The 15,328-nt window shown below is 47.7% G+C and overlaps 1 protein-coding gene across 1 annotated transcript; it reads left to right on the plus strand.

The window, feature by feature from the left end:
* Positions 1-4,904: 4,904 nt before the first annotated feature.
* LOC142774353 (uncharacterized) lies at positions 4,905-7,632 on the plus strand. The gene is made up of 6 exons (XM_075874741.1): positions 4,905-5,398; positions 5,528-5,819; positions 6,518-6,732; positions 6,816-7,148; positions 7,224-7,363; positions 7,450-7,632. The coding sequence occupies exons 1-6, from the start codon at positions 4,942-4,944 to the stop codon at positions 7,630-7,632; spliced, it is 1,620 nt and encodes a 539-aa protein (XP_075730856.1). The 5' UTR covers positions 4,905-4,941.
* The last annotated feature ends 7,696 nt before the right edge of the window (positions 7,633-15,328 follow it).

A 15,328-nucleotide genomic window follows, 5' to 3' on the forward strand; every position in this document is an offset into this window, starting at 1 on the left:
GTATGAGCTAATTTCTGTGTGTGCTGCTTTTGGCACGGTTCTGGTCCCACTCACGTGTCGATTTTTCAAGTTGGAGAGAATATTATGCCGGGTGCATGAGTATTATATATATTTGTCATTGAATCATGCATAACTGGTTGATATGCACGATTGTTGATTGAAATTGCGCAAGGTAGACTATTTTACTGATAAACATTTTTCGAGTTTGTCGCCTGTCAGACGTCTGATGCGGTGCTTTCCCAGATGAAAATCGTGCAAATCTGTGTGATCAAACAACCGCTGATGCCACTGTCATACTTGACTCACTTAGACGTGACACGGCGCACGCGCGCGCCGGCGTTCCTGTTGTCACATCAAGCCGGATATGCCACGCCAAGCGCTTTGGATTTCGTGGATATCGGACGCTAATCGTATTGTATCGCGTGTTCCGCTTTGCTAACGCCACGACCGATTTGGTTTTTCCGCGTTCGTAGTGCTGTACCGGTTAACAACACACAAGTGCTTGACTTGTGAGAATTTGGGGTTATCAGTTGCGTTACGGTGATAGAATTGTACAACACACGCATTTGTTTTAGTCTGTGACACGCACCAACGCTCGCATCCTATATCGCAACGACCACACTAATCGCCTGAAACATTGCAGCGAACGGTTGGTAAAGTGTAGTGGAGTGCGTGGGCATTGGGAACCTTGTCTTTCTGGATTGTCACGACTTAGAATGTGGTTTTGAAACGTCTATTTATTGAAATATATATATATATATATATATATATATATATATATATATATATATATATATATATATATATATATATATATATATATATATATATATATATATATTGCCACGTTCCATTTCACAAGTTTTTGTTATCGTTCCGAAACACCACACGATTCTCGGCGCAAACCGCGCCTGCAGGTTTCGAGAAGGTTCCGGACTGTAGTAGATCATTTCGATAAGATCACGCCCACTGTGCGAACGGTACAGATTGTTCTGGAACCTACGCCACCGCCAGCGATAACGCTAGAACATTCGACGGCAAGGGTATAAATGCCGACGCGCTTCGCCGCTTGTCAGTTGTTGATCGAAGGCCGACGCTGCGTTCGCCGCTATCAGTCCGAGACTGCTATCTGTGCAAGACTGCTGCTGTAATTAGACTTTCCCTTTACCGGGCACAGGTTCGTCCAAATAAACAGTTAAATCCCAACACGAAGTTTTCTGTCTTTGGCCACGTCACGACCCCGTGACAATATATATATATATATATAGATAGGTATGGAATATGGCACAACGGGAGCGTTGTCAACAAGGATAAATATATTTATTTCCCAACAGTTTCGGGAGGGGACCTCCCTTCATCAGGGGATGAGTTATACTGACATGAACTTCCTTGCTGCCGCGTCCCTCTCGCCTTGAAAGACGTTTGCGAGAGTGAGAGGGAACTGGAAGAAGAAAAAAAAAGAGAGAAAAAAGACGAAAAAAGAAAGAAAAGAAAGAAAGTAAAAAAGAGGAAGAACCACTGTCCACACTGAGAACGAAGCCAACTGTCCGTCTACATCCACCTACGGTTAATATCACGTGCTGTTCAGTTCTTGGCGTGTGTCGGGCCACCCAAGATTGTCGCCGCGGTGCCGGGAGGGTCCGGGACGGCGTGCCTAAAGAAAGGGGTTTCCCCGTAATTGGTCGTTTGGTCGTTCGGCGGGCGGCGGGCGGTGTGTGTAAAGGAAAGGTTTCTCGTTAATGGGTCGGTCGGCTATTTACCTTTAATCTTCGTCCGTTTCCCCTCAACGGTCATGAAGTGGTAGGTGAACGTAAACACTTTGTATGTGCATGTAAAAAAAAAAGGAGAAAAATGGGAACTCAGAACCACAGTGCAATCCTAATCAAAACATCCTTACTCTCGAATATGACGCTGACACTCCCGTGCCACGTGATAGCCAAGAGCAGCCGAAAACTTATGAGGAAAATGTACTCAATCTGTCAAACACAACACTCACACCCGCTCAGCTTCAACTTTTGTCGAGAGGCTTGACCTTTTGTCCATCATCCGGTAAATTCAATGAATTTGAACTGTACCAAGACCTCGATAACTTTGCGCGTAATCTCCGCCTCCGTGAATACTTTCATGATCGCAAGGACTGTACGAACGAGAATAAAGTGATTGGTGGTGACAGATCATGGTGTCCGGGTGAGCAGAGAGACAAACACCTCGATATGTATATATCAGCAGTTCAAAAAGATATCATCAGAGCGTATGGAAAAAATAGCCCATTTCGAAACAACATATCAAAGTCAGAACGAAGGGCACTCGATGAACTACGAAAAAACACTGGAATTACTATCAAACCGGCTGATAAAGGAGGCTGCATAGTAATTCTAAATACGTCGGACTACTTAAAGGAAGGGGAACGACAGCTATCAGACACAAAATTCTACAAAGAACTTCCAACGGACCCGACTCCCGAATTTGAAAGGGAGATAAAAGTAACCCTAAACAATCTCCGCCGGGACGAGAAAATTACCGGCAAAATGTTAAAAGCAATGTTACCGGCCCACTCTGTTCCCGGTCGATTCTATTTGCTCCCCAAAATACACAAGGCAGGTAATCCGGGACGTCCAATAGTATCCAGTAACAGCACATCAACAGAAAATATATCAGAATTCATCAATACCTTAATAAAAAACATCCCCCCAAATTTTCCCTATTACCTAAAGGACACAAACCACTTCATCTGCGAAACTTCAAGTCTCGACATCCCAGGCGGCAGTTTTCTGGTGACCATGGACGTCTGCTCACTGTACACCAACATACCCCACCATGACGGAATAGCGGCTATGGTTTCTGAATATGTAAAATCTGACTCATCAACTAGTGTAAGTGGCGAGGTACTGTTTACACTTCTTGAACTTGTACTAAATTATAACCATTTTGAGTTCAACGGCAAGCATTTCCTTCAGGTCAGTGGCACTGCAATGGGCACGAAAATGGCCCCAAACTTCGCGAGCACCTTTATGGCTTCACTTGAAATCCCATTCATTGAGGGACGCACCTTGAAACCTTTCTACTACAGAAGATACTTAGACGATATTTTTATGATATGGAACCATGATGAGGGAAGTCTTTTCCGCTTCATAGAGGATTTCAACAAATGCCACCCGTCAATAAAATTCACGCACAAAATTTCCAAAACTAGCATTAACTTTTTGGACGTTACTGTCACGGTCGAAAATGACCGCTTGTCAACAAACCTTTACAAAAAGCCTACAGACCGTCAAATGTACCTACATTTCAACAGCAGCCACCCAAATCATTGCAAAACGGGTATTCCATATTCTCAGGCCTACCGGTACCGAAGAATATGCACCGATATGCGGGAATTTGACAGACACGCGGAACACCTAAAGCATTCCTTATTGAAACAAAATTATCCGGAAGACATTATTGACGATGCCATACTACGTGCTCGCAACGTGAACAGGAATGATATAATTAAGGGACCAAACAAAGTACCTTAAACGACTTCCCAAACGAACCTTGTACTAACTTACTCCTCATCAGCGCCACGAATCAACAACATACTTTCCCGCCATTTCAACATAATCAGGCAAAGCAAACGACTAACTTCTATTTTCGCGAAGCCACCTCACGTGGTGTACCGCCGGGATAAAAATCTGAAGGACATTCTTGTCAGGGCAAAAACAAACACCCCCAAAATTCAATCAGGGTGCCATCCCTGCGGAAAATCTCGATGCAAGGTATGCCCACAGATGCTCACAACACGTGAATCCAAAGCGAACTTCTCGGATTTCAAATTCTGCATAACTGAAAGCCTTAATTGTGACTCCAGTAACGTAATATACATGCTACATTGCAACATCTGCGGACAAGAATATATCGGCCAAACAGACACGCCATTTCGGCTGCGGTTCAATAATCACCGGTACCACGCCACTTCACTGCCGAAGCTACCTTTATCTAGACATCTGCGCCTGCCAAACCACAGTTTTAAAAATATTAGCGTAACTCTTTTGCAGTCCGGTTTTTCAAACAGACGCGAGCGCGAACAGCGTGAGGCATATTTTATTTTCAAATTTCGTACATTAGTAGCCGGTATCAACGAGGACCCCGGAAAACTCAACTGCCTCCGAGAAGTAAGCCAGGAGAAAATTGGTGACAAAGATTGATAGCTGGAGACCATGCTTTTTTCTGACTGACTCCTACGTGTACACTGTCCTTTTTTGTTTTTTTTTACTTGCACATACAAAGTGTTTACGTTCACCTACCACTTCATGACCGTTGAGGGGAAACGGACGAAGATTAAAGGTAAATAGCCGACCGACCCATTAACGAGAAACCTTTCCTTTACACACACCGCCCGCCGCCCGCCGAACGACCAAACGACCAATTACGGGGAAACCCCTTTCTTTAGGCACGCCGTCCCGGACCCTCCCGGCACCGCGGCGACAATCTTGGGTGGCCCGACACACGCCAAGAACTGAACAGCACGTGATATTAACCGTAGGTGGATGTAGACGGACAGTTGGCTTCGTTCTCAGTGTGGACAGTGGTTCTTCCTCTTTTTTACTTTCTTTCTTTTCTTTCTTTTTTCGTCTTTTTTCTCTCTTTTTTTTTTCTTCTTCCAGTTCCCTCTCAACCTCGCAAACGTCTTTCAAGGCGAGAGGGACGCGGCAGCAAGGAAGTTCATGTCAGTATAACCAGAGTCCTTCAATGCTTTTCTGGTCACGAAACTCCGCCGTCACTCTATGGGAGAGCTTCATACGCTGCCCAAAACTGCCGCGATGCGGCGCCACTGCGCCACAGAGGGCATCGTTCGGGCTGCTCGCGTACTGAAACAGACTGAAACGCGTGCGCACAGCGAGACAAACTGGTGGAAGATGCGTGCGTGCGTGTCCGAGTTAGCCAAAATGTTGTGAGACGACGATGCCTAACACGTGTTGCGTGCCGGGGTGCCGTTCCGGCTACAGAGGAACGACCGAGAAGGTGTCGTTGTTTTCTTTTCCACCTGACAAGGACCAGCGCGAGAAATGGAAACGGGCCATACCGCGGCAGGAAAGTGGCGACTTCAACTTTGAGTCCAAATATACACGCGTGTGTGCGAAGCATTTCGACGCCTCGGACATTGTCACTACTTATGATTTCAATATCAACGGTGACGCCGTGTCCCTGGAGCGCGACAAGCCACCGCTGAAGGCTGACGCTGTCCCAAGTATTTTTGGTGGCCTTCCTTCGTATCTCACGAAGCGTAAACCTCGACCCCGCTCATCGACAAATCGATCACCGCGCAAACGAGCACGTGAGTCGTCGTGCGAGACGGAGGAGCAACGAGCATCGCCGACGACCTGTTCAGACCGCACCGATGCTGCATCAGTGAATGAAGGTATGTAAGCGCTAGGCCAGATTACATCCGTGTCGTCGTGTATGAGGGTATCGTCTGAGCCTGTAAATTTGAAACTGCATGACTTGTTTTTGTTCACTCCTTTTCTTCTTCCTTTTTTTCTTTTTTTAGCAGATGTGGCACTGACCAGTGAAACGGTCGAAACCTACCACACGGACACAGCTTGTCAGACAGACCGCTTGGTTGACTGCGCCAGCTGTGCAGCAGTGCAAAAGTTGAGGTGCCAACTTCGAGCTGCGAAGCAGCAGCTTCGGCAATGCCAAACAAAACTCGCCGAGTTCCGAAAGAAGACTGCCAAGTACGAACGACAACAGCAGAGCCTTCAAAAACTTTCCGATCGCGAGAAACTGATTATTTATCAGTGCGTGATGAAGGCAAACGCGAAGTCTGCAAGAGCCGTACGGTAAGCTTCAAGCACTACTTAACAAATATGGTTTACGTGTAAAGGCGATGGAATATTCACGTGGTAATTTTAGATATTCACCAAATTAAAAGCTACATATCCGTTGATTTCTGAGCAAGTGGCGGCTCCATTCAAAATCAGCTAAGCGTTCAAAACTACCATGAAATACGTGTTCTGCTTGAGTCCACCTTTACTGCGCTGACTCTAATACCTAATACTTTAAATCATGAAACAATGATTTTCGTCCATATAAAAAATGTGCCCTTTTTACTACTACGAGTGGCTTATTCACACCCTCATAACCATGTTATCGTGATGTGTTGATCTTTTTTTCGCACCTTACTGCTATTGTTTTGAGCACGTTTATAAACAGACAGTGAATGATTGTTCTTATGCGCAGTTTCGTTGAAAACTTGGAGATCCAATGTGCACTTATTTTCTCTATTAATTGTTCTGGATTGAGAATGCACCATAGATCGGTGTCATTTATAGTGTCCTGCTCTCATTATGAAGGTTTTGGCCTGCATGTTGATCAGGTTTCCACTGTGTACACCGTGCAATGTGCATGTTCACATTACCCCTTGGCATGCAGTTACACTTGGTTAACAGCAATGTGTCTTTATGCTTGATAGCATTATGGAAGCACTGTGCTAGCATGTTTGTGCATGTGAATGAGATTTGCACCCTTTGCTTACCAGGTATAAGAAAGACTGGTTATCTGACTGCCTGCTTTTGAAAACGAAGTCCACATCTGTGTATACATATCTCCAAGAGAACAACTTTCTACCCTTGCCAAATCCACGCACACTCTACTGCTATATGAAGAGCTTGAAAGCCGATTTTGGCTTTGATGCGCATGTATTTACTGTGCTCAAGGAAAAGCTGCTCACTTCCCCTGAAAGTGAACGACGAGGTTTGAAAGCACATCACTTAACCTGAATGCTGTGTGGTTTTGCCTTTCTGAAGCGATAGAAATTAATTTTTTTTTTCTTTCAGGTGTGCTCATGTTCGACGAAATGAGTGTCAGGAAAAGTTTGCACGTCCGAGAGTCTGACATGAAAGTCGTTGGTAAGGTTGACTTTGGAGAACATACCAGGCCAGCAGACCGTGAAAAGGATGCTGATCATGTTTTGGTCTTCCTGTTTCGACCCTTTCTGGGGGGATGGTCGCAGACTGTGGGTACCTTTTGTGCATCAAGTGCTGCCCCGGGATCAATACTTGCAAAGCTTGTGCTTCAGTGCATTGTACACTTGTGTAATGCTGGCGCAGTTATAGATGCTGTGACATGTGATAATTCAACTACCAATCGGTGTGCCTTGAGGTCCTTAGGTAAGTGTTTAACACACAAGCTCTGCTGCAGACTATCTGGAAAGGTATAATTTATTAGTTGCTCATTTCTTTCAGGAATTCGTGGTGACATGAAAGACCAGCAGGTGTCGTTTCAGCACCCATGCGACCCCTCTAAGGTGATCTATGCTATCATTGATCCACCACACATATTTAAATGTATTAGAAATAACCTGCAGAAAGTTGGGAAGTTTTTGGTAAGTGAAATAATTACTGTTCCTGTGATATAGTCACTCATATGATCTCATCTCGAGTGACATTCTGACATTCCTTCTTTCTACAGCTGCCTCAAGGTCGGGAAGTGTATCATGATCATTATGCAGCACTTCTAGAGTATGAAGAGCAACAGTCAGGGCTGCGTGCTGTACCAAAGCTGACGAGGGCACATATATACCCAAACGCTTTTCAGAAAATGCTGTTCAAACTTGCTGTTCAAGTAAGGCGCCCAACACTCAAGTGCACTTAGAAAACAAAAAAAAATTGCCTTTTTGATGTGACTCACAGTGAAATGCCATACAAAAAATTTCTTTTCAGCTCTTCAGTGAATCCACAGCTACAGCCATGATATTTTACAGTGAGGAGGAATCATGCAAAAAGCTTCACGGCTCTGCGGGAACATCTGAATTCACCAGACAAATGAACAGATTGTTTGACTGCTTGAACTCCCGCAGGCCTGAACACGTGCAGTACAGTGAAGCTGAGCATGTTGACGTAAGAATTATTACTTTGCTCTTGCACACATTTCTGATCTCAGGCTACATTCTTTCTTACTTTATAGACACTGAAAGAGGGAATCTCATGGTTGGACAGGTGCTGCAAATACATCGAAAGTCTACCAAAGCAAAGGCAGGTCTGCTTTTTAAGCAAGCCTACCTGTGAGGCGCTGAGAATAACTTTGCTCAGCACAATATCACTGGTTGAAAACCTCCTTGCCTCAGGGTTTCGCTACGTACTGGTGGGAAAGTTTGGACAGGACCCATTAGAGGTAAGCATGTGCACGTTCTCGCTTGATAGTTAAATAGTAATCCTTATTTTTTCTTTCAGAGATTTTTTGGCATTATCAGGCACGTGGCTGGTGACGGAGGACAACCAACAGTCCAGCAATTTCTGTTCATTTATAGAATGCTCTCTGTCAGAAATCTTGTCCAGCCGCCTCAGCGAGCATCAGTTGTAGGAGACAGCCCACAACTCCTCCTGAAGCTCCAAGACCTATTCCAGAAGGAAAAACCTGCTGCCTGTCACGTGAGCAAGAATATATTAACAGGGGTTGAAAGGGTAGAAATCTGAGTCAGATGGTAAGAATTCGTCAGGGAAAGCAAAATGAAAAAAAAAGTGCAGGCAAGGAAGAACACAGTACAAACGCTTTGCGGAGCGATATCTCCTGAATAGGATGAAACTGATCAAAGCGTATTAGTTCTTTAACTAAGTTTTCAGAATAGTTTTTAGGCTGCATGCATTTAGGTGTGAATTTTCTCATTTCTAGCCACACTAAGCTGTATGAGCATTACATATGTGCCAGGGGACTGTGCAGTGCAGGCAGTATCAAAGATTTTGCAGCCATTAATTTGGAGAAGCCGAGCTGATTTCTGATAAAGCCTGGATTTCGTCATACAAAAGGTGTAAAGCAATACTAGACATTCAGTACATCTTTTTCGTTCGGTGCACTTTCTATGTTCAGCACACCAGCAATACAGTGTTTGCATTTCAGGCGGACTGTTTGGCTATTCTCTTTGATGAAGTACTTTTGGAGCCAGGAGAAACTGTGGAGCAGGCTTCACTTTTGCAACATCAGCAGTCTCCTAAGGAGAAGATCTTGGACTACCTCGCTGGGTACGTTGCAAAGAAGTTTTCCTCGCTGAGATGCTCAAGCTGCGTAGAAAGTCTGAGGAGTACAGAACGACCGGCAACTGGCCTGATTCTTGTTAAATCTAAAGGTTTTCTCCTTGTGCCCTCCAGCCAGCTCGTCACACTCCTTCAAATTGTGGAGGATCACATGGAAGTGCACACAGTTGAAAAAACTGCTTGTTCTGGTGTGTACATGAATATTGTGGAGGATGTTTTGATGGACCCTCGGACTGCTTCAGCTGCTGTCGGTTGCAAGTCACATTTTGTGAGCACGACTGCAGAAGTTGTTCAGTTTTTTCTCAAGGTGTGTTTGCATTTTTTTACGAGAGAAAGAAACAAACAGATGCAAGCGAAAGGGTGCGCTTCATGTCCAGCAGGGGGTGGTAAAAAACCAAACACTCAAAGGTAACTCTGCACCCAATCCATATCTCACATATGTTGCTGTCCATTCTTCACATTTTTTAATTAGCTTTTCATGAACTGGTGCACTGGTGTTCTGTGTATGTGGTTTGTTTTAAATAAAATTAATAAATGGTTGTGCTTGCATATTGCTTTCGCACAGGCACCTTGTATGTATTTTTCTTGTTGAATTATTTTTTTCCTTGTGACACTGACAACAATATTAGCATCGATGATTGGAATATCTTAACCCCTCATATATAGTCGGCCATTAGAAGAATCAAAATAACTTCTTGTGTGTTTTTGTCGAAATCACGAGCGGCTTAAGTTACTGGTTTACTGTCTCTTCTATATGAGACTGCTTATAAAACAATGGCCTAATTACAATACACTGTCAACTGTGTTCGACCTTACTTTTCACGTTCGTCATGATCATAAACTAAACGTCGCACCGGTTGACTGATGGGGTTTTACGTCCCAAAACCAGCTGTGATTATGACAGACGCCCCGTGGTGGAGGGCTCCGGAACGAATTTGACCACTTTAACGTGTACCAAACTCCAAGTACACGGGCCTCAACATTTCGCCTCAACCAAAATGCAGCCGCCGCGGCCGGGATTAGATCTCGCAACCTTCGGATCTGTAGCCGGGTGCCATAACCGCTAGAACACCGTGGCGGGGCAACACGCCGCACCGAAGACTGCTATGAGGTTAGTATTGCTGGCATTTAAGGACTCTGATATTACATATATTGTACCTAAGGCTCGTAGAGGGATTTAATCGTTCGGTCCAGAAATTTGAAGCGCATAGAACAGGTGTTTTTTTTTTCTTGTCATGAAAAGAAGGCATTCTACGGAAGCATTTCTTGCAGTAATGGTTTAATTGTTTGGGTTTTCTGTTGCGAATAAAATGACACCAGGAGTCTGATAATGTTCACAGTTTAATAGAAATTGAGCAGCCGTGCCGTGCGAACCATCTGGCCTTATGCGCAACTTTGCGCAGTCGAGAGATTTCGCTCACTTCCGGGCGAATGGACGTGTAACAACTCGTATGTATGTTCGCCTCTGTTTACATGTGGCACAGCAAGTGCGTTATTGCGAATGTACAGTGTCTGATTTCAGGCAAATTTTGAAAAGCTGGACCAGTTGCAGTATTGCGACGAACGAGCGGCGCTCCCCCGACCCTGACGGCTGCATTTCGACGAGGCGAAACGCAAGAGCAGAAAAAAAGGCGTGCACTTTGATTTACATGCATATAAAAACAACCCCAGCTGTTAAACATTAATCAAGAATCCCCCACTACGACGTGTATCAAAATCATATCATCGTTATGGTGCGGCAAACCCCGAATTTTTGTCATTTTCGACTGCGACTGCCGCGAGCTGCTTGTCCAGAGCTGTTAGTTTCTTTTCTCCCGGGTGCTCATTTCAAGGCAGACGGCGCATTCACGCAGTCACCGACGCACGCTGAATGTTCCAAGTAAATGAGGGAAAGTGAAACGACTTTTGCAGAAGTTTAGAAAGCTTGGAAATCAAAGCAGACCAACACACTACCGCAGCGGTAGCGGACGGCAGCATGCCCTCACGAGCACAGCTGCGCCCCTAGCGGCCAGTGCTGGCTCCATATGAAGCTGAGGCGGCACTTTCGTGACCAGAAAAGCATTGAAGGACTCTACCAGAGTCCTTCTGGTATAACTCATCCCCTGATGAAGGGAGGTCCCCTCCCGAAACTGTTGGGAAATAAATATATTTATCCTTGTTGACAACGCTCCCGTTGTGCCATATCCCATACCTTCACGAAGACTAACTGGCCCATTGAATTATTACTCCCACTATATATATATATTGTGGTAAAGCCTTTGAACAGTGGGTCGTCCTCTTCAGCGCCTTCTAGTGGGTCGCCCTTTTCTCAAGAAGAAGAGCAGCTCGCGCAGAGAGTCGATCCCCGCATTGACTGTCGCTGTCGTTAATCATCGCTGAGTGTCCGCCAATAAACCGCTTAACAATTTGGTGGAGAGTGCTGAGAGTGCTCTGCCCTTCAAACACCTTCTGTCCGCATTCGATGCCCTTGGAGCTTCGATCCCGTACCGTGCCTCCAACCATGCACCAAGACGCCGCCCAGCAAACACTTCCTCCTACGCCGACGCCATGTCCCGGTGTCCCCCGCATCCGCGACCCTCCTGTCTTCACCGGAGCGGATGGCACCGACGTCGAGGACTGGCTGGCCATGTACGAACGCGTGAGCGTCCCCAACCATTGGGACGAGGCAGGTAAACTCGGCAACCTGTTTTTCTATCTCGCGGGTGTGGCCGGCATGTGGTACAACAACCACGCATCTGATTTCCCGACATGGTCCGCTTTTAAAACCGCTGTCGTCGACGTGTTCGGCCGCCCGGCCGTTCGTAAACTGCAAGCTGAACAGCGTTTACGTGAACGAGCCCAGCAGACCGGCGAGTCCTTCACGAGTTATATCGAGGACATCCTTGACTTGTGCAAGAAAGTCGACCTGAACATGTCAGAGGCTGACAAAATCACGCATGTTCTAAAAGGCATCGCCAACGATGCCTTCACCATGCTCCTGGCAAAGAACCCCCGCACTGTGGCAGAAGTCATCATGTTATGCCAAAGTTACGACGAGCTGCGGCGGCAGCGCTTGATGACCCGTCGACCGCCACCACGTGATGCTGATCTCTCGGCCTTGTCAGCAATTCCTGACCACGCAACCTTGCTCGCCGAAATCAAGTCGTTCGTGCGTGAGGAAGTTGCCCGCCAGGTCTCTCTACTGGCTTTTGCTTCCCCACAACATGCCCAACAGCCATCAAGCACACTTCTACCTCCGCTCCGCCGAGCCATTCAGCAGGAAATCGCGGAGGTCGTCCCTGAATACCACCAGCCGCCTCCTGCATCTGTGCCACTCAGCTACGCCCAAGTTGTTGCAAGGCCGCCCCCACCGATTTCTGCAACTGTTCCCCTAAATTACACCGAAACCGTCGCGAGGCCCCAGGCCTTTGGAGAAACGGTCTCGCCTACATACGTCGGCGTCACCCACGTGCCCCGAGTGCCGCCTACCATGCACTCATATCAGCAGCCGGCTCGCCAATCGCGTTCTGCGACATGGATGCGACCCGCAAACCAATGGCGCACTGCTGACAATCGCCCCATCTGCTTTGCTTGTGGTTGCGTCGGTCATGTAGCACGCTATTGCAATCGTGTGCAGCAACCGCAGGTCGCCTCCAACTTTCCCAACCAGTCAAGCCGCTCTTATGACCAACCGCCGCCTATGTCACCGTCGTCCCGCCCCGTTCCGTCTACATGCCGTTCACCATCTCCACGACGTCGCTCACTGTCGCCAATGCGGCCACGTCCACTCGAGGGCGACCAGGAAAACTAGTCGTCGCAGTCCACGAGGCAAGGGCTGCGACGCTGTCGAACTGCGGAAGCCCTCAGGAAAGCCCGTCGAACGTGATAGACGTGCTTGTGGATGGCGTTCGTGCATATGCCCTTGTTATACTGGAGCCGCCGTATCCGTGATGGACGAAAAACTTAGCCGATTACTGCGCAAAGTGACCACGCCGCTTTGTGGGCTCTCCCTCCGTACAGCCAGCGCCCAAAGTATTCACCCTACGGCGATGTGCACAGCCCGCCTTATGATTCAGGACGTGATGTATGCGGTCGAATTCATCATAATTTCTTCATGCTCTCACGACGTCATCCTAGGATGGGATTTTCTCTCCCGCCACGACGCCGTCGTTCATTGCGCACCAGCAGAAATAGAACTCACGCCATTCTCTTCTTTGACGCCGGCCGACAGTCCATCCGCTGCAAGCAAGTTACTCGTCAGAGACGACACTCAAGTGCCTGCAAACTCGTCCGTTGCGGTGTCGCTATACTGCGCAAGCCTTTCTGACACCGCTGCACTCCTCTCGCCATCTCATCGTGTCTTCATAAAAAAAAGCTTGCTGGTTCCTTTCGCGACCGTGCAACTCACTCATGGCAGCACCACTATTTTTGTTGTGAACTCATCTCCGTACAGCGTTACGTTGGTGCGAGGGGAATGTCTCGGCAGCGTGGAACCCATCGAAGACGCGCAAGTTATGGATCAACCCGATGACATGCACTGCTCAAGTTCCTGTACGCTTGGTGCTGTTTCGAAATCTGCTTCATCATCCGATGATATATTCGGTCCCTGCATACCCGACGACCTTACGCAGGGCCAGCGTTCCCAGCTTTTGGGCCTGTTGGAAGAATTCCGCTCTTCTTTCGATGTCGCTCAACCTTCTCTCGGCCGCACATCCACCGTTACGCATCGCATCGACACAGGCGCACAGCCACCGCTGCGGCAACGTCCATATCGCGTATCTCCCACAGAACGCCGTGTAATCAACGAGCAAGTCGACGACATGCTTCGCCGCGATGTTATTCGTCCCTCTAGCAGCCCCTGGGCATCTCCTGTCGTTCTCGTCACGAAGAAGGACGGTTCTGTGCGGTTCTGTGTGGACTACCGACGCCTCAACAAGATCACTCGTAAAGACGTGTATCCACTACCGCGGGTAGATGACGCGATTGACAGCCTGCAAGGAGCAGAATTCTTTTCATCCCTCGATTTGCGCTCAGGGTACTGGCAAGTACCTATGGCTGAGGACGCTCGACCGAAGACCGCTTTTGTCACTCCCGACGGCTTGTACGAGTTCAACGTTATGCCGTTTGGGCTGTGCAATGCGCCCGCCACCTTTGAGCGCATGATGGATACAGTTCTGCGTGACCTAAAATGGCACATGTGCCTGTGCTACCTCGATGACGTCGTCGTTTTCGCTCCTGATTTCTCGACGCATCTTCAACGCCTTCGGCATGTTTTAACGCGTCTGAGCAACGCCAGTCTGCAACTGAACCTAAAGAAGTGCCAATTTGCAGCTCGGCAGCTGACAATACTCGGCTACGTCGTGTCCAAGGACGGAATTCTCCCTGATCCAGCCAAGCTTCGGGCCGTGACCGAGTTCCCCAAGCCGACATCCGTGAAGGAACTGCGCAGTTTTGTAGGACTGTGTTCCTACTTTCGGCGCTTCATTCGAAACTTCGCGACTATCATATCGCCGCTGACGAAGCTTCTCGGAAGTAACGGGCCTCTCCATTCGTGGTCATCACAGTGCGACGACGCTTTCAGAACACTTCGTCGTTTGTTGACGTCGCCTCCCATACTCCGCCACTATGACCCTACGGCCCCTACAGAGGTACACACGGACGCCAGTGGTGTCGGCCTCGGCGCTGTCCTTGCGCAGCGCAAACCAGGGTTCCCGGAATATGTCGTGGCGTACGCAAGCCGTACGCTTACTAAAGCCGAGACTAATTACACAGTCACCGAGAAGGAATGTTTGGCAATCGTCTGGGCCCTTGCAAAGTTCCGACCTTATTTGTATGGTCGCCCATTTGATGTCGTCACCGACCACCACGCACTATGCTGGTTGTCGTCATTGAAAGATCCCTCAGGCCGTCTCGCCCGGTGGGCACTTCGCCTGCAAGACTATGACATCCGCGTGCTATACCGCAATGGAAGGCAACATGCTGACGCCGACGCCCTGTCGCGCTCTCCCTTGCCTGAAGACAATGCCAACAACTCAGTGTCTCACCTTGCCATTTCTTCGATTAGCATTCATGCCATTGCTACTGAACAGCACAAGGATCAATGGATTGCCTCACTGATAGACTTGCTGACTGATCCATTCACTCCATCCACTCGCGCGTTGCGTCGTCAAGCCCACCATTTCGCGGTTCGCGACGACCTCCTCCACCGACGCAATTACAACGGTGACGGCCGCCAGTGGCTACTAGTCATACCTCGCAGTCTGCGCTCTGACATATGCGAATTCTTTCATTCTGATCCGCAATGTGCGCACTCCGGGGTATCGAAGACTTACCACCGCATT

This window comes from Rhipicephalus microplus, chromosome 10 (genome assembly GCF_043290135.1).
Source record: "Rhipicephalus microplus isolate Deutch F79 chromosome 10, USDA_Rmic, whole genome shotgun sequence".
In the NCBI taxonomy this organism is placed as follows: Eukaryota; Metazoa; Arthropoda; class Arachnida; order Ixodida; family Ixodidae; genus Rhipicephalus; species Rhipicephalus microplus.